This window comes from Physeter macrocephalus, chromosome 7 (assembly GCF_002837175.3).
Source record: "Physeter macrocephalus isolate SW-GA chromosome 7, ASM283717v5, whole genome shotgun sequence".
In the NCBI taxonomy this organism is placed as follows: domain Eukaryota; kingdom Metazoa; phylum Chordata; class Mammalia; order Artiodactyla; family Physeteridae; genus Physeter; species Physeter macrocephalus.
The window spans coordinates 145,727,607-145,746,255 of record NC_041220.1 but is presented as its reverse complement, the minus strand read 5'-3'; the positions used below and the strand labels follow the sequence as shown (position 1 = coordinate 145,746,255).

The window sequence follows — 18,649 nt, the reverse complement described above, 5'->3', positions numbered from 1 at the left end:
CTCATTAAACACTAACTCCCCAGTACCCCCACCCCAGCCCCTGGAAACCACATTCTACTTTCTGTTTCTATGATTTTAACTCATATAGGTGCAATCCTACAGTACTCGTCTTTTTGTGACTGGCTTATTGCACTGAGCATAATGTCCTCAAGGTTCATCCATGTTGTGTCATATTACAGAATTTTCTTCCCTTTTAAGGCTGAATAGTATTCCATTGTATGTATATGTCACATTTTGCTTATCTATTCATCTGTTGCTGGACGCTTTTGTTGCTTCCACATTTTAGCTATTATGAATAATGCTGCTGTGAACATGGGTGTACAAATATCTCTTTGAAACCCTGCTTTCAATTCTTTTGAGTGTATGCCCAGAAGTAGAAATGCTGGATCATATGGTAATTCTGTTTAATTTTTTAAAGAACTTCCATACTGTTTTCCAAAGTGTCTATACCATTTTACATTCCCACCAACAGTGCAAAGCAGTCCCAATTTTTCCACATCCCTGCCAATACTTGTTTTCTGTTTTGTTTTGTTTTTAACAGTAGTCATCCTCACGGGTGTTAGTTAGTTCTGACTGTAGTTCTGATTTGCATTCCCCAAATGATTAGTGATATTGGTCATCTTTTCATATGCTTATTGGTCATTTGTATTTTTTCTTTGGAGAAATGTCTATTCAAGTTCTTTGCCCATTTTTAAATCTGGTTGTTTGTTTTCGTTCTTGTTGAGTTTTAGGAGTTCTCTACATAATCTGGGTATTAATCCCTTATCAGAAGTGTGATTTGCAAATATTTTCTCCCATGTGGGTTGCCTTTTTACTCTGTTGATGGTGTCTTTTGATGCACAAAGCTTTTTTAATTTTCAGAAAGTCCAGTTTGTCTATTTTTTTCTTTTGTTGTTAGTGTCTTTCAAGTCATATCCAAGCAACCATTGACAAATCCAATGTCATGAAGCTTTTTTCCTGTGTTTTCTTCAAAGTTCATAGTTTTGCATGTGGATATCCAGTTTTCCTGGTACCATTTGCTGAAAAGACTGTCCTTTCCCCACTGAATGGTCTTGGCATTCTTGTCAAAAATCATTTGGCCATATATGCTAGGGTTTATTTTTGGACTCTATAAGCTATTCTTTTGGTCTATAGGTCTGTCTTTATGCCAGTATCACATGTTTTGATTAATGTAGGTTTGTAGTATGTTTTGAAATCAGAAGATATGAGTCCTCAAGTTTGGTTCTTTCTCAAGATTGTTTTGACTATTCTGGGCTTCTATGTGAACTTTAGGATGGGTTTTTCTACTTCTGCAAAAACATCATGGAGATTTTGATAGGGATTACATTCCATTTGTAGGTCACTTTGGGTAGTATTGACACTGTAACAATATTAAGTCTTCCAATTCATGGGCAAAGGATGTCTTTCTAAGTATTTGTGTCTTCTTTAATTTATTTCAGCAGTGTTTTATAGTTTTCATTGTTACAATAATTCTAGCTTTTATAATTGCTCATGTATTTACCTTTACTGGGATCTTTATCTCTCCATACAGCTTTGAGGTCCTTTCATTTCGCCTGAAGGACAGTTCTTGCAGGGCAGGTCTAGTGGTCATGAACCCCTTCAGCTTTTGTTTTCTGGGGATGTCATAATTTCTCCCTCGCTTCTGAAGGACAGTTTTGCCGTTATTTTTTGACGTTATTTTTTTTTTTTCTTTTAGCACTTTGAATACATCAGGCCACTGCCTTCTGGGCCGCAAAGTTTCTGATGAGAAATCTGCTGATAAACTTACTGAGGATCCCTTGTATGTGATGAGTCACTTCTCTCGCTGCTCTCAAGATTCTGTCTTTCGACAGCTTGATTATAATGTGTCTTGCTGTGGGTGTCTTTGAGTTCATCTACTTGGTGTGTTTTGAACTTCTCGGGTGGAAATATGCATGTCTTTCATCAAATTCCAGGGGTTTCCAGGCTTTATTCCTTCAAATATTCTCGCTGTGTGTCCATCTGCCCTAGGTGAGGTCTAGCCCATCTCCCTTGGAGGAGGTGTTCTGAGTGGCTCTCATTCTGCCCTTGCTTTGAGGCTTGCTTTCTCCCAGCTTCCTCTCAGCCAAGCCCCTTAACCTAACTGCTGTGAAGACATTTCCCCAAATTCGTATCAGCAGCTCCACAACAGTGGCCTCAAGGCAAGATTCAAGTCCAACCCCCCATGCCCCAGGTGCGGGCCTAGTGAGGCAAGTCTGGAGCATTTTCTGGGTCTTGCCCCACCACACACACTTTCCCCCACCCAGCAGATCTCACCCAGGGGGACTGTGTTCCCTCTAGGAAAGTCAGATCTCAGGAGAAGCCAGGTTTTGGATTCTCTACCTGCCATGTCCTGAGTCCCCACCTCCCTCTCCGGACACCCCGCTTTGCTGCTCCCTCTCTTGCAGACTGTATCAGGGTCCCTGCCCTTCTGCACCTCTCATCAGCCACCCCAACTCAGCAGTCAGAGCCATACTTTGAAAACTTAGGTCCTGTCACTTGGTGGCCTTCAGGGAGTCCCCTGCACCTTTCTGGCTCACCCCATTCCACCATTCCGCCCCAGCCATGCTCCCCTCAGGGGCCTCTGTATTTGCGGGTCCCTCTGCCAGGAATACTGTCCCCCACGCCCTGTGGCTCCTCTGTGGAGAGATCTCCCCCAGCCTGAGCATCCCCGCACCCTGGCCCTGCATTCCCTACCTGCTCCACCTGCCGTGTCCCCTGCCTTTACGCATCTCCCTGTACCAAGCCATCTGGTTGGTTGGTTTGCTCATGTTCTAGCTGCCACCCCCTCCCCTCTTTAGAAAGGGAATTCTAAGAGTTGGGGATTTCTGTCTGTTCTGTTGTCCAGTTATACCAGACCTAAAGCAGGCAATAAATATCATTCCAGCAAATGAATTTCTGACACTTAGGAAACACGACTGTCTGGAGACTCATCGTTTCCAGCTCTTCAGACCGCATGTGTGTACAGGTGTGCTTTCGGTGGGAGTTCTAAAGGGGACTTCCAACAATGGGCACACACGTCTCAATTAAGTACTTTGATTTCCACTCAGACGTCGCCTAATCCCAGTAGACAGCCGTTCCGGAGACCTTACACTCTGAACAGCATTTTAAAGAAACTTAATTGCTTCACAGCTCTACCTCACAGCTCTTTTTGAAAAGAAAAGTCTAAAATGAACCAAGCCTGGCTGCCATGTTGCCTGTGGTTCATCCTGGTGCCTGCTTCTTCCTCGTGCTGTAGGGGAGCCCCAACCTCAAATTAAAGCAGTTCTCAGCACAGTGCCCACCCTTCCCTCCCCCAGACCTTAGCAACCCTCCGGGGTCCTAGGCCCCCCTCCCCAAGTCAAGAACCACTGTCAGTCAGCCCTGATCACTATTCCCATGGACTCTGGCTCGGGAGCTCGCGTTAATCCCTTTTTGAGAGTGGCTCAGCCACTTTGGTCAGGGGCCATAGAAGCAACAAAGAAATCATAGGTTTGGCCCTGGGATGTTGGAATTTATCTCAGACCTGCTGTGTCAAGCTGACTGGCCGGCTTTCGCTGTGGTCCCCACTGCCCGACAGTCCATGTTGCACCACAGCTGGATGAAACTCCCCAGGGGTGCAGGACCTTGGCCTCCGTGCTGCCCCCCAGGCTGTGCTTTTGTCCACGACCCACTGGCTGGTGTGAAGACCGGAGCATGTGTGCCGCCCCTCCCAGGATGGGGTGGGAGATGTCCCGATTCAGGAGCTACAGAGAGAGCATACAGGCTCAAATGCTGTCACACATCCCTGATCTGTGAACAAGTGCAAGCATTCAGAAGTCAGGATGTGTGTGAGTCTGGAGACAGCAAGGAGGGGCTGGCTCTCCTCTCCACCCTGGGCAGTGCAGGCTGCTTTCTGTCACTGCAACTCCCTCCGTGACGTCACTGGACACGAGGTTGGGAAGAGACGTGCCGTAGTGTGCACCTTTTTTCCACCATCAGAAACCTTAAGAGTATGAATAACAGTGAACTGTAGGGAAATAATGAGGAAGCAGTTCATTTGCCTATTTATCACCTTTGCCTTAATGTAATTTTCTTAATTTTTAATTTAATTTAATTAATTTATTTTTTGGCTGCATGGGTTGTGAGATCTTAGCTCCCCAAACAGGGGGTGAAGCCACTCCCCTGGCAGTGAAAGCCCCCTTCTTGGGGGCTGGAGAACTCGAAACCCTGACCTGGCAGTGGCTACAGGTTCCTCCGAAGATGCCTGCACCTCACTCAGGGTGCACCCGGGACTCAACTCAGAGAGTTAACAATGGAAACAGGAAGAAGGGGAAGGGCAGACGACTGGGGTGGCCCGCGCGCCTGGCTTCAGACCGCGTGGACACGCTGCCTGGCCCGCTGAGCCCCCGTTTCCTTGGGGCCATATTAGAACCTGCTTCAGAGCAGGGTCCAACGTGGGGACTGGTCCTTGGTCCGACTGGGGCACTGGAAGGGCAGGGGAGACCGGATACACTCTGCTGGGACAGAAGGAGGGGACAGGGTGGAGAGTGGAGGAAGGTCTCGCCTAGAGGCTGTGCTGGGACACCTTCTCACTCTGTCCCCCTCCTAGGGGATGAGTTTGGGGACTGAAGTACTCAGATGGCTCAGAAATTAGGTGTGTGGCCCAGACACCCTCACCCTGAGCTCAGCTGTCCAGGACATCCCTGAGCGCCTGACCTCCCCCGCGCTGACATCTGTGACATGGGTTCTGGTCCCAACCAGGACCGGTACCCAGGGATAGCTCAGCGCGTACCTGTGGGATAGATGCACAGGTGACTAACACTCACACACAGATGCACACATTCGCACACACCCACGCTCACAGACTTGCTCACACTGGCACGCGGGTCACCTGAGAGAGTCTGCCACCTGGGAGTCTCCCACATGTGTCGGGGGAGGGGGGACTCCATGGTCACCCACACCCACTGCTCTGCATGTCCTTCCTCTGTCAGCTGGTGACTAAGCACCTCAGTCCCCTGCTGCTAATGGCCTGGAAATGAATGCACCCGGCACGGAACTCTCTACCTTCCCCCCACGCGCAGTGGGTAAGGATGCCGATCTGCCGCTCCCCAGCTCTGTGACCTCGGGAAAGTCAAATAACTTCAAGACCTCAGGTTTCCCACCTATAAAATGGGATAGCGAGGTTCTGCCCTCTGAATGCTGGGAGGATTAAAGATCCTTAGAACAGCGAATCTCACCACCTCCCATGCACTCTGCAAATGCACGCTGAGCACTCAGGGGCCAGGCGCTGCTCTAGCCATGAAAAAGCTGTGCCTCCCAACCTCATGGAGTTTGTGGTCGAGTCTGGAGACAATGAGACTGTACATCTGTGAGGCCGGGGACAAGATGCGGTGCTGCAGGGGATCTGGTGCCGCAGGTGCTCAAGGAGGGCCTTCCCTGAGCCACTTTAGGCTGAGACTCAAGGATGAGAAAGTTCTGGGCTGAGGGCTGTGAAGGCAGAGAACAGAGCTTGTGCAAAGGCCCTGTGGTTGGTCAGAGTGAGCTTTGAGGTCACAGTGGGAGTGCGATTCAGACACACGGGCAGAGAGGTGGTGGGGCCAGGCCACCGGGAAAGCCTTCTCCACCCATGGGGAGAGGTGGGCACGGAAGGGGTGGGGCCGGGCTGCTGGGAAAGCCTCCTCCACCAATGGGGAGAGGTGGGCATGGAGTGGGCGGGGCCGGGCTGCTGGGAAAGCCTCCTCCACCAATAGAGCCATCTGGGCAGCGGGCTGCCTCCTGGTGAAAGGACTCTAGGGCAAGTGGGGTCTCCAACGCGCATCCCTACCTGTAACAACAAAGGGTGCGGGTGCTGCAGAGGGCCCCGAGGGTGGCTGGCAGGAAGGGAGCCAGGAGAGGAGGAATTGCAGTGGAGGAGGAGGGGCTGGGCACCAGGCCGCCCTTATTAAAGGTCAGAAGGCACGGAGGAGGTGGTGAGTGAGTGTGAAAGGGTGGGGTCTAGAGGGACCTGCCTGTGGGCCGTGGCTGAGGAGGTGGGGAGGTGGGGAGGTGGGGAGGTGGGGAGGAGAGCCTAATGGGTGGCCCTGGACAGTAGCCTGGGGCCCAGCTGGGCGTCAACGTCTGGGGCAGGGTCTGGCCAGGGCCACTCTCAACTCACTTTACAGAGACCACAAAAGCACTTGACATCCAGAAAACAATGAATTCATGTTCTCAAGCCCCAGCTTCTCACAGGCTAATTATGGAGGGCTGGCTGGTAAGATGTTTGCCTTTCAAGGTCATGGCAATTGATTTCAGTTTTCACTCCTTCACTCACTAACCCAGCCTGAGGCCAGCACCAGGCAGTGAGCGGCAGGGATGTGGCCAAAGACTGGAGACTTTACCTTCCAGAAGGTTTGCAGGGCCCTGAGGCAGGGAGCAGAGGGTCACATGCTTGGATCAAAGTCTGGGCGCCGGCACCCTGTTGGGAGAGGCGCCGTCGTCAGTGTCCCCCAGGGCTCCGTGGTCAGAGCACGTGTGAAGGTGTGTGTCTCAGGTGTGACAGCTCACACCCAGGTGCCGCTGTGGTCAGACGGCTGTGGGCAGGTGTGGCCACGACCCACAGGTATGTCACTCCCCAGGTGCTGCTGTGGTCAGCCAACAAGGTATTTGAGGAGCTGACGGACATCGAGAGGCAGTTCCACAAGGCCTTCTACACTGTGCGGGCCTATCTAAACTGTGACCGATACTCAGTGGGCCTCCTGGACATGACCAAGGAGAAGGTGAGGCCTCAGCACCCCGAAGACCTCCTGGCCAGCCTCGCCCAGCTCCGCCGCTGACTCAGTGACTTACTCCCTTCTCTCCTCTGCCCAGGAATTCTTTGACGTGTGGCCAGTGCTGATGGGGGAAGCCCAGCCATATTCAGGCCCACGCACACCTGACGGCCGCGTGAGTCATGGGGTTGTGGGGAGGGACAGGCCCTGCCCGTGCACCCTGGATTTCCTGGCTCCAACTCCAGGGTGGGAAGGGGCCTGTCCCGGCCCGACCAGGGTGGGAGAGGGAAGAAGGGCTAGGGGAAGGGTGTGGGGGCCGAGGACGAGGCTGTGGGCCGGCTGGCTATCTGACCGCTGCAGAGGTCAGGCCCCGGGGCCATCTCCCCGGACTCCAGGCCTGCAGTGCTTTGGGGCCGAGGGCCAGGCCTGGTCTCCTGACGAGGGTTGTCAGCCTGGCTGTAAAGACCAACATCTGTTCTGGTTGACCAGTCCTCCTGCTGCCCTATTCTTAAATCATTGCAACATCTGCCCGAGTGGGGCTTCGTGGGTGTGTGTGAGCAGGCCAGGGACATGGGCAGGTATCTCTGCCACTTATTGTGCGTCCAACCCGGGTCATACTTCAGAGCCTGGCCATGCCTCAGTCTCCCCTCCTGTCAAATGGGGGTAATAACAGGGCATCAGAGGATTCCATGGGTTCTGTGTGCCAAGTGCATGCAGGAGTCTCTGCGTAAAGGCTGGCTGTGACCACAGCTTCTCTTAGTTATGTGAGTGAGTGAGTGAGTGTGTGTGTGTGTGTGTGTGTGTGTGTGTGTGTGTCACAGACGTACAGGCCTGGGTCAGCTGCGTGCGTATGTGTGAAGGAGTACAGGGCCCAGTTTTTGCGTGGGCTTGAGTGGGACACAGACGGAGGGAAGACACATGTAAACCAGAGTGTGTAATGTGTGTCCCACGACAGCTGGGGCGTGTGTACATCGTGTGCCCCCGTGTGCCATGTGCAGTTATGCGGGCGTATGTGGTGAGGGCTCCCGTCGGGGAGCCCCTCACTCCTGCTGTGGTCTCTGCTCCTCAGGAAATCGCCTTCTACAAAGTCATCGACTACATCCTCCATGGCAAGGAAGACATCAAGGTCATCCCGTAAGTGTCAGGGCTCTATGAGAAGCGTCACTCAAGGGCAGGACCACCCCGGACCCAGGCTGCATTGGCCTGAGGACCTGTCCCGGCGGAGTCAGTGGCCCCCGGTTCGGCCCCGCACACCTTGGCGCTCCCTGAGCTGGGCGGCGCGGCAGGATGCGGTGGGGAGGGAGGCCCCCTTACTGGTCTGGGAGGAAATGAGTGGGGGCCTGAGGAGGCCCGAAGCCCCACGGATGTTGGTGTGGATGTCCAGGGATCGGATGAGCTGTCCGGGCGGCCCTGTCAGCAGCGACTGGCCTTTGAGGCCCTCAGGGTCTCGTTTTGGTTGAGCCGGCCAGCCCAGCAGGTGGAGCCCCCAGAAGGGGGGGCCCAACACTGCACACCCAGTGGGCCGGGACAGGAGGGGACGCAGCCCAGCGGGCAGCAGAGCCGGGTGGAGGTCAGGGCAGCCTAGAGAGACTGGCAGGTGGCAGCTGGCCATTACCAGCCCTACAGCCGCATGGCCACGTGACCTCCTTGGCCCCATGAGCCTGTCAGGACCCCACCCCCAGCTCCCACGCAGGGACTGGGGTCCAGGGCCAGGCCCGCAGGGATGAAGCAGGCGGCCCCCTGGAGGGCAAGGGGCCTCACCGTGGGCAGAGAAGGAGGAAGGAGGCAGCTCAGGCGCCCCCAGACCTCACCCCTGGCCTCCCCTCCCCTTCTTCCAGTTCTTGCCAGCCTCCCACAACCCACCCGGAGCTCAGAGAAGGGAATCAGCACGAACACACAGCTGAGCGTCTGGCCCTCTGACCCCCTGCTTCTCTCCCCACAGCTCACCCCCGGCCGATCACTGGGCCCTGGCCAGCGGCCTTCCAACCTACGTGGCAGAAAGTGGCTTTGTGAGTCCCCCAGAGCCCTGTACTTGATCGCTGGCACCCCACCCCGTCCCACCGGCCTGTGTGCCCCGGCTTTGCTTACTTGGAAGCTCGTCAGCTTGGACAGTCTATTTTAGAATCATACTGTGTATTTGGCTGCTTCAAGTGAAACTGTGTTTCTGATCCTTTTTCAGATCTGTAACATTATGAATGCCCCGGCTGATGAAATGTTCAAATTTCAGGTATCTGTCTATTCATTCATAGAAAGCGTACTGTACTTAGAAAAGAAGATATTGTGATTCAGAAATGATGGACTGAATTCGTTTTTGCTGTTTAAGGAACAACCTCAAGTCTCACAGGCTAACGGCAGCAAACACGTGTTCCGTACACACAGGTCTGCATGTTGGCTGGGCACGGCTGCGCCTGGCGAGGGTTCACGTCTGCTCCGTGTGGGGACACATGAGCAGGGCGGGCTCTTTTCTGAAGTAGGCCTGGGTCAAGTGGACCAGTGGAGATGGGCTTTGTCTCTCGGGGCCTCCTCCAGGAACCGGCCGGGGTCCCGGTTTCACTGGCCAGGCCTCAGTGGGATGTGAGCTAGGACCCACTGTAAGGCGCACTGGGATAGGCGCGCTAGGTCCCTTGCCCAGCAGTTACTAGGAACTTGGCAGCAGGGCATTCAGCCAAGCGGGGTCCTTCCAAGAGCGGGGCCCTGTGCGGCCACAGCACTCACACAGTGAGGCCGCCCCTGGGGACGAGGCCGCCCTTCTCCTCTGGGGAGAAGTCACAACACGCACCCTTGGGGGCCGACAGACAGAAACAGTGACCCAGTCTCCGCAGCCTGAGGGCAGAAGAAGCGAGGTTCACACTCCCTGGCTGACAAGCGGGCCCGGGCCCGGGCCAGACCCAGGGCAGCGGGCAGCTCCAGACACCTCTCCCTGCAGGAAGGGCCTCTGGACGACTCTGGGTGGATCATCAAGAACGTCCTCTCCATGCCCATCGTCAACAAGAAGGAGGAGATTGTGGGGGTCGCGACGTTTTACAACAGGAAAGACGGGAAGCCCTTCGATGAGCAGGACGAAGTCCTGATGGAGGTAAGCAGCTGTCACCGGTGGGCTCCGGAGGCGACACCTGTGTGGGGGGACACCGTCTGCTCCGAGCCCTGACCCGGCACGAGGACCCCGGAAGAGCTGTGAGGGCCCATCCCGGGGGCTGGAGGCTGGCCCGCTGGGAGCTCCCTGTGCACCGGAGGGCGCCGTGGCGGGTGACGCGTGCCTGCAGTCTCTCACGCAGTTCCTGGGCTGGTCGGTGCTGAACACCGACACCTACGACAAGATGAACAAGCTGGAGAACCGCAAGGACATCGCCCAGGACATGGTTCTGTACCACGTGAGATGTGACAAGGACGAAATCCAGTTGATCCTGGTACGTCCGGCGCCCCCGCGGGGGACGGGGCAGCCCAGGAGTGAGGGCACAGTGACCTGCGGTCCCAGTCGCTGCACACGGCCAGGCGGCCCTGCCCTGTGCCTCAGGCCCTCAGCTGTGAGCAGGCAGCGACCTTCTGGTCGTGCAGTGCAAGGCCCCCACCATCATGGGCCCCGTGGGGAGCTCAGACAGGTGTGGAGAGGCGGGGGCGTGCAGGGGCTGAGAGCCGGCTGGGCTCTCATCATCACCGTCTCTGAAGCCAGAGGCTCCAGCTGGGGCTTCTGGAGGCTCCCGCTGTGCTTTTGTGCCCACTGTCACTTTGTCCCACAGTCACGAGGGGGGTAGCTGACACTGTCGCTCTGTCTCATAACACACGATTTCTCTCCTAGCCAACAAGAGAGCGCCTCGGGAAGGAGCCTGCCGAATGTGAGGAGGACGAGCTGGGGAGAATCTTGGTCAGAACCTGACTCCGCCCCCGGGTGGAGACTGGGCGGGCCTGAGGGCGGGGCGGGGGCGGGGCGGGGGCGGGGACGCCTCCATTCCCAGGCGGCCAGAGCCAGCTTGGGCACAGAGCGTGGGCTTGTGATGTTCGCTGCTGACACGCATCCACGTTCCTGCGCATCGTGTGTGCCCGTGTCAGTGCATGTGTGTCTGTGTGTCCTTCCGTGTGCCTGTATATTCACGTGTCCTTGTCTCTCTCTGCGTGTGCCTGTGTATGTGCGTATCTTTGTGTCTGTTTCCCTGACAACATCACCATGTCTGCCCAGCTGGCAGGTTCTTGTTGTTGGGCCACAGGTGGGAGAAGGGGAGAGGAAGGGGGCTGAGCTGGGAGGGGATGTGAGTGCCCCAGGCTACTGGCTTGATGTTACCGGACACCTGGGGTGTCTGATGCTGGACAGAGTGTCCTGAGAGGAGAAGAGACGAGGAACAGGCGGGGCTTCGGTGGGCCTGCCCCCTTCAGCCCCACAATCCTTCCCACAGAAGCAAGAGCTGCCGGGGCCCACCAAGTTTGATATCTATGAGTTCCACTTCTCTGATCTGGAGTGCACGGAGCTGGAGCTGGTCAAATGCGGCATCCAGATGTACTACGAGCTGGGAGTGGTTCGAAAGTTCCAGATCCCCCAGGAGGTGAGGGGTCATTCATGATCAGGGTCCCAGTTCGGGGAGAGGTGGTCAGGGGTCCCAGGTCCCGCAGGAAGTCTGGGGGCAAACATGTTCATTACAGAATGGACAGTGCAGGCCAGCAAAATATACAGGGCAAGTGTGTCTAGAACACGTGACTGGCTGGCTGGCTGGATGGATGGATGGATGGATGGGTGATGGATGGATGGATGGATGGATGGATGGATGGATGGATGGATGGATGGATGGATGGATGGATGGATGGATGGATGGATGGATGGATGGATGGATGGATGGATGGATGGATGGATGGATGGATGGATGGATGGATGGATGGATGGATGGATGGATGGATGGATGGATGGATGGATGGATGGATGGATGGATGGATGGATGGATGGATGGATGGATGGATGGATGGATGGATGGATGGATGGATGGATGGATGGATGGATGGATGGATGGATGGATGGATGGATGGATGGATGGATGGATGGATGGATGGGTGGATGGATGGATGGATGGATGGGTGGATGGATGGGTGGGAAGTTTGTTACACAGGTACTCCAGGCAGTCTGATCATCAGGTGCATCACTGGGCAGCAGTGGGTGTTTGGTTTTAGGGGAAGAGAAGACGGAAGCAGCCAGCACCTGTGCAGAAAGTACACAGCACCCTCTAGGTGTGAGCACAGAGAGCCCCTCAGAGACTGTCCCAGGGAGGGGGGGACAGCCTTCCCAGTTGTGCTGCTTCCTTGTGGTTTTCCAGCTTCTGCCCTGCCTCCACCTTTACACCTCAGGGAGCATCTGCTTCCCCAAGGCCAAGTGAGGGAACCGTCTTTCTCTATGCCCTGGAGAACAAGTGCAGCAGGCTGGCATTTTCTAAAGACATTGTACAAAAAACAAAGGGAAAACACAAAAGAAATAAACTGTAGAAAGTATTAACAGAATAAAACATTTCCAAATGATTTCTGGCCCTAAAAACCACAGTGGAAGCACTGAGAGGCTCCCTTGGGCCCACGTTCTATCGCCGAGAGATAACTGCTCACCCTCCTGCCACCCGTCGGCCTCTGGACCTTCAGCCACCATCCCCTTCCCCCATCACTGGGCCAGGTGCCCACACATCCTGCCCCAGTCAGACACCCGTGGCTGAAATGGCCCTTGTCTTCTGAAATATCCCAGCCCCTCTCCTGGGGTCCTTGTCCCAATCTGGGGCTTGGCAATAGGACAGAGGCCCCAGACGCCCTGTGGACTCCGGAGCCGCTCTTGGCTTTGGCTCCGCCCCTCCGGCTGCCTGCCACCCCTGGTGCACCCTGCAGGTGCCACCCACGAAGGTGGCTGGAGCCCACGTCTCCGCCTCCCTCAGGTCTTGGTGCGGTTCCTGTTCTCCGTGAGCAAGGGGTACCGGAGAATCACCTACCACAACTGGCGCCACGGCTTCAACGTGGCCCAGACGATGTTCACGCTTCTCATGGTGCGTGGGTGCGGCGGGGGTGGGAGAGGGCTCACCCGTCTGATCAGTGTGGTGAAGACCCTCCCGGTTCCAAGGGCAGCACCCTAGGTGGCGGCTCCTCCACGTGGGAGGTGGGGGCCTTCAAGGGCAGAGGCCCCTCCGACGGGCGCACACCCCCAGCCCGGGAAGTGGACGGAGAGCACCTGAGCTGGGAAGGGGCAGTGAGGTCCGGCCCAGCTCCGCGCCTCCCACCCCCCTGCCCCCAGCCAGCAGAGCAGGGAAGCGAGGGCGGGCGAGGGGGCTGACCGGGCTGCAGGATCGTGGGCTCCTGTCTCTGCAGACGGGCAAACTGAAGAGCTACTACACGGACCTGGAGGCCTTCGCCATGGTGACCGCCGGCCTGTGCCACGACATCGACCACCGGGGCACCAACAACCTGTACCAGATGAAGTAGGCGTGCTGCTGGGGCGCCCACGTGGCTGTGCGCTGGAGCCAGCCACAGCGTCCCCGGGGAGGGGCCTGCGGAGAGCTCGCCTCCCAGCAGAGCGGCTGGGGAAAGCGCTCGCCTCTGAGGGCCTGCCGCACCCACAGGGGTGCCCCTTCCTCGTGCGGGGAGCTGGGGGCAAACAGGCTGCTCTGGGCCTTCTGACCACTGCTTGTTTTTAATTAAACCTCCGTAACAGATCCCAGAACCCTTTAGCCAAGCTCCACGGCTCCTCGATTTTGGAACGACATCACCTGGAGTTCGGGAAGTTCCTGCTCTCCGAGGAGGTGCGTGCCCTCCCTTTACTCTCTTGCTGCATTTCCTGGCCGACTGACCTTCGCTTGCACCCCTGGAACTCCACTGCCAGCGTCCACACCACACAGCTCTGGCGCTGGAGAAGGGAGGCAGGCTTTGTGGTGGTGGCGAAGGGGGTGATGGGACGGGCCTGGTGATTCCAGTTTGGAAATGCCCTCACGGGGGTGGGGTGGGCTCAGGTCCCCAGAATGTTGCGGGGGGAGAAGGGGGTTGGGGGCCTCCCGGTGCAATGTGGGGCCACCTGGGTCTGGGGCCCATGACCCTTGGGTAGAAGCCGGCCAGCAACGCCAAGAGGGACAGACGGATGACCACCAGGAGGGGTGGGGGAGGGGAACGGACAGGGGTGTGGGGGACGCACCTGTGACCAGAGCCCCACCTGCAGACCCTGAACATCTATCAGAACCTGAACCGGCGGCAGCATGAGCATGTGATCCACCTCATGGACGTCGCCATCATCGCCACAGACCTGGCGCTCTACTTCAAGTGGGTACCACGGCCCACCCGCCTCGTGAAGACCACCAGGAGGTCCCATGGGGAGGGAGCCTGGCTGGGGGGCACCTGGGGCCCCAGGCAGACAACCCGCCCCGGGGGCCCACAAAGCCTGCACTCCCCACCTCGCTTCCTCTCCTGGAAGGGCGGGTGGGGTGGAGATCAAGGAGGACGTGTGGTCCTGTGTGGCGTGAGGGGGCGGGGGTCGACTCCCTCCCTTTGTCCCTGGGGTTCAGGAAGAGGACGATGTTCCAGAAGATTGTGGATGAGTCCCAGAACTACGAGGACAGGAAGAGCTGGGTGGAGTACCTCTCCCTGGAGACCACGCGGAAGGAGATAGTCATGTGAGTGCAGGGCCACAGCTCCGCCTGCAGCGCTGGGAGCCCCAGGGCCCCCAGACGCTCCAGAGCAAGAACAGCTCCCTTCTTGACAGCTTCCACGCCTCAGACAAACGCTTCACCTCACCTGCTCCCTTTCAGGGGCGCAGCAGGACTTGGGGTGGGACAGGCCATGTCCACAATTAAATAACTTGCTCACTTCATGAGCCTCCATCCCTTCACCTGCAAAGTGGAGATTCAGAACTACATCCAGCCCCAGGCCTGTCCCAGAGGTCCAATTAGGAAGTATGTGTAAATCACTGGTCCCCAAGAAGCACTTGCTGACCTTCGTCGTCCCCGGCTGCCTAGGGAGAGGGACGAGGAGACGGGGAGTGGGGGGAGGGCTGGAGTGGCGTGCAGGGCAGGACCGTCCACTGCCGGAAGGACCCTGGGGCTTGGACCTGTGCACCACGGTCACCGGGCCTTGCAGAGGTGGGGGAAGGAGGGAGGCCGGTGTGGGTGTGCCTGGAGCTCTGTCTGCCCACAGGGCCATGATGATGACGGCGTGTGACCTGTCTGCCATCACCAAGCCCTGGGAAGTCCAGAGCAAGGTCAGAGTCACGCGGGCCCCAGACGTCCTGCCGGTCCTCACGGGGTCGCATCTAGGTGGAGCCTGGGATGCGGGGACAGACCCATTCATCTGCAAGTAGTGCCGAGGGCTGCTGCCCAGCTCTGGGGCCCAGCCAGTGCCGCCACGGTGGAGTGGGCTGCCGCGCTCCTGTGTGCCAGGCCCAACCTGAATAGTAGGGACACCAGAGTCTGGGGTGCAGAAGACCAAGGGCACTGGCCAACCTGACAGGGTCTCAGGACGATATCTGACCAAGCACTGAATCCACAGCATGCCTGCCTTCTGGGTGCCTTTCAGGTCGCTCTGCTGGTGGCAGCTGAGTTCTGGGAACAAGGGGACCTGGAGAGGACGGTTCTGGATCAACAGCCCATTGTGAGTGTTGCTTCCAGAATCCTCCATACCCATCACAGTGCTTGGGAGCCTCAGGCCTGGCTCGGTGCAGACAGGGGACCCCCGGGGGTTCTGGGGTCCTGGGACCTAACTCTCACTTTGTAGGGTCATGTAACATGAGTCTGGTGAGAATTTAGCTGGGACCGAATCTGGGTAAATTGTGGAAAAGACAGGGAACAGGAATTGGGTAAAACTGTGACGCCCTGCAGTGATGGAAAGCCATTGCCGAAGCTGCAGAGCCAGACTGTGGCTCATGACCGAAAGCCTCCATGGGCCCAGGCAGCTCTGCAGTGAGCCCCTGCCCGGCCGTGAGCTGCTCCACGAAGGCCCGGGGCAGGGCAGGCCTGGCCCATGGGGAGAGAGCTGGTGCCTGGAGCCCAGGGCTCACCCCGGATGTGGCTGAGGCTGCAGGGAGGAGGGGGAGAGGAGGCGGGGAGCGGGGGGAGGGCTGGAGTGGTGTGCAGGGTCGGGCTGTCCAGCACTGGAAGGACCCTGGGGCTTGGACCTGTGTGCCACGGTCACCGGGCCTCACAGGGGCGGAGGTGAGGGAGGGAGGCCAGTCTGGGCGTGACTGGAACTCAGTCTGCCTTCAGGGCCATAACGATGCCGGGATCTTCAGCTCGGCCATGTGGGGGTCAGGAATCTGTTGCTAGACCGAAGTGGCACCCGCATGGGGTCAAGGACACGAGCATCACCCAGCAATGAGCAGGAGAGACGGAGAGAGCTTGTCTCACAAGCCAACTCCAGCCACTGAAGAGCTCCCTGGGCACCGGGCTGGGAAGGCTCTGGGGCCAGGCACAGACTGCAGGAGACGGTGCCCTGACCAACTAGCGAAGTCTCTTGGGGGAAGGGCAGGCAACCTGTCTGTCTCCTCCGGGCCAGGCCTCTAGGGTCCTGCATGGCTCACTCCAGCACGCCGAGCTCCAGACAGAAGGCAGCTCTGAGCAAGAGACTTCCAGCGGGGCGGGGCGGGGCGCGTCCAGAGTCTGGACACCAAGGACAGCTCCTTCCAGAGCATCCGGGCTCTGCCCCCTTGGGAGTCACGGGCCAGGCCTTGGGTCAGCACCATGGATAGCTCAAGGGGGAAGCTGGAGGAAGGGGCTCCGCGCTCCACCCCAGGCTGACGTGGCCTGAGGCCAGCGCTGCCTAGGGCCGCTCCCCAGAACGGGGCGGTGGCTCGGAAGGGAAGGGGCGTCCTGGCTTTCCCTTCCAAGGCCAGCTCATCCCCAGGGAGCTGCTCACTCTTGTCTCCGTGGACAGTTTCCTCGAGCTGGGGTGGGGCTGAGCCCTGGGGGCTTGGGGAGGTGTCAGGCATGCCTGCCACCAGGTGCCTCACGGTGTCCCTGCTCCCCCACAAGCCGATGATGGACCGGAACAAGGCGGCCGAGCTCCCCAAACTGCAGGTCGGCTTCATTGACTTTGTGTGCACGTTCGTGTACAAGGTGAGCACGTGGCCCAGGGCCTGGCTGGGTTTGCAGGGGAGGGGCGGGGGGTGAGCGTGGGGGCGCGCGGGGGGGACGGTGGCTCCCATCCCCCTTGAATCTGCACTTAGAATCGAAATCCTCAGTGCCACCCCAAGGGGGTCCCCTCCCCATCAGTTCCTCAGAAGCACCATGAGCTCTCCCCCACCAATTTCTCCCTCCCAGAATGTCCTGCTCACCTCGAGGTCGTACCTCAAACGTCCCTTCCCGAACCCCATCTAAGGCGCCCCCGCCCAGGGCCTGCACACTGTTTGCAGGGCACTGACTGCAGTATATGTGCAGTGCATTTGTTCAGTGTCTGCACCCTGGGAGGAGGAGGGTGGTCCACTGTCGCCAGCCGGGTGCACGCGGCACAGCCGAGTGACAGTGAGACGCGTGCCAAGGAGCTGGGACAGGTGCTGTGACATCAGCTCCAGGGACTAGCAAGGGAGTGACACACACCACGACGTCACAGGCCCCGCCCGTCTGGGGGGGGCAGACCCCACTCCGAGGAGGTTTTCAGGTTGAGTGACGTCCCTCCTGCCCCACCCCCACCCCAGCCGCCGAGGTCTCACGCTTCCCTTTACCGAAACACCAGCCCCTTTTCGGCCCCCGCCAAGGGGGGCTGTCAGTGCTGGGGAGGAGGCGGGACCAGGGTGCGCATGCTGGTTTTGAGGTGGTCACTGCCGGGGCCGCCAGGCACGCCCCCCCCCCACTGCCTTCCCCGCCTGCACCCACCTGTACAGCCCGTGGGCGTTCACGCGTGTTCCTGGGCGAGCACCCGCTCTGTGTGACGTGCGAATGAGAGAGCGTGAAGGAGCCCCAAGACCTGCACGGCTGCCCAGCCTGCCCAGCCCCCTGCCGGGGGAACGTCCCTTCTGCTTTGATGTTTTCCACTCTACTCTTGGGGACCTCCCCCCGCAGCTCCTGTTCTAAGCTCAAGGACACAACCCCCCAAGTCCTTCTCCCTTTCCAGGCCTCTGCTGGGAACGTGGCACCTCCATGCCCCGGCCCAGCCCAGCCTGCCCAGGAGCCGCTGGGGGTGTGGTCCGACTTCTCTCGGTTCCCTTTCCAGGAGTTCTCCCGCTTCCACGAGGAGATCCTGCCCATGTTCGACCGGCTGCAGAGCAACAGGAAGGAGTGGAAGACCCTGGCCGACGAGTACGAGGTGAAGGTGAAGGCCCTGGAGGAGGAGAGGACGGCGGCGGAGAGGACGGCGGCGGAGAGGGCGGCGGCCAGAAAAGGTCTGGGCTCCACGCCTGCCGCCGCCAAGAGCGCACAGCCGGGCCTCGGCCTGCCGGGGGCGGGCACGAGGCAACGGAGTTCAATCTGGAGAAAAGCCAGGCTTCAGGCGGCCCTGTGGTCGGCGCACCAGGGCTCCCGGCTGCACAGGGCACAGGCGGCCACGTGGGGAGGCCCATCCCACAGGAACAGCCCTGCTGCTTCAGTGTAGCTGACGAGCACGTACTGAAAGGGCGCGCTCGGGGTCCTAGCCGGGGGCTCAGGAGGGGAGTAACTGAGTGTTACTCCCTCTATCAAGGGGAGGAAAGCCCCGCTGAAATATTGTGAGCTCTTAACAGCTCCTCTGTTCCGTAATCAATCAGCAGTGCCCTCTTAAGGAGCTCAGAAACTCTACCTACGCTCCCATGCCAACCTCAGAGATAAACAGCAGACCCATAGAAGACGACAGAACGCGAGCTAGGAGTCAGTGTGCGTGGTGTCTTTCCCTGTGCTGCGTGCAGACCACTTGTTCACCTTCACCCTGCACTGTGGGAACGTGGCTCTATTATAACCGCTCAGCACGCCCACCCCCCACCCCCCAAATCAGAACCTGTGAGCTGTTGCCTTGGTTTTTGCTTGCACTCTGGAACTTTTGTCGCCATT

The 18,649-nt window shown here is 58.0% G+C and overlaps 1 protein-coding gene across 1 annotated transcript in view; it reads left to right on the top strand.

The window, feature by feature from the left end:
- Window positions 1-18,649, top strand: part of PDE6B (phosphodiesterase 6B) — a 29,031-nt gene that overhangs the window by 9,718 nt on the left and 664 nt on the right. The window contains exons 4-21 of the mRNA XM_007114147.2: window positions 6,573-6,713; window positions 6,805-6,879; window positions 7,774-7,838; window positions 8,647-8,713; window positions 8,884-8,931; window positions 9,631-9,780; window positions 9,968-10,111; window positions 10,501-10,566; window positions 11,093-11,239; window positions 12,596-12,703; window positions 13,023-13,132; window positions 13,366-13,453; window positions 13,864-13,964; window positions 14,207-14,314; window positions 14,835-14,898; window positions 15,213-15,287; window positions 16,664-16,747; window positions 17,841-18,009. Of these exons, the coding sequence (XP_007114209.1) occupies window positions 6,573-6,713; window positions 6,805-6,879; window positions 7,774-7,838; window positions 8,647-8,713; window positions 8,884-8,931; window positions 9,631-9,780; window positions 9,968-10,111; window positions 10,501-10,566; window positions 11,093-11,239; window positions 12,596-12,703; window positions 13,023-13,132; window positions 13,366-13,453; window positions 13,864-13,964; window positions 14,207-14,314; window positions 14,835-14,898; window positions 15,213-15,287; window positions 16,664-16,747; window positions 17,841-18,009 (1,810 nt within the window). The remainder of the gene's footprint in view (window positions 1-6,572; window positions 6,714-6,804; window positions 6,880-7,773; window positions 7,839-8,646; window positions 8,714-8,883; window positions 8,932-9,630; window positions 9,781-9,967; window positions 10,112-10,500; window positions 10,567-11,092; window positions 11,240-12,595; window positions 12,704-13,022; window positions 13,133-13,365; window positions 13,454-13,863; window positions 13,965-14,206; window positions 14,315-14,834; window positions 14,899-15,212; window positions 15,288-16,663; window positions 16,748-17,840; window positions 18,010-18,649) is intronic.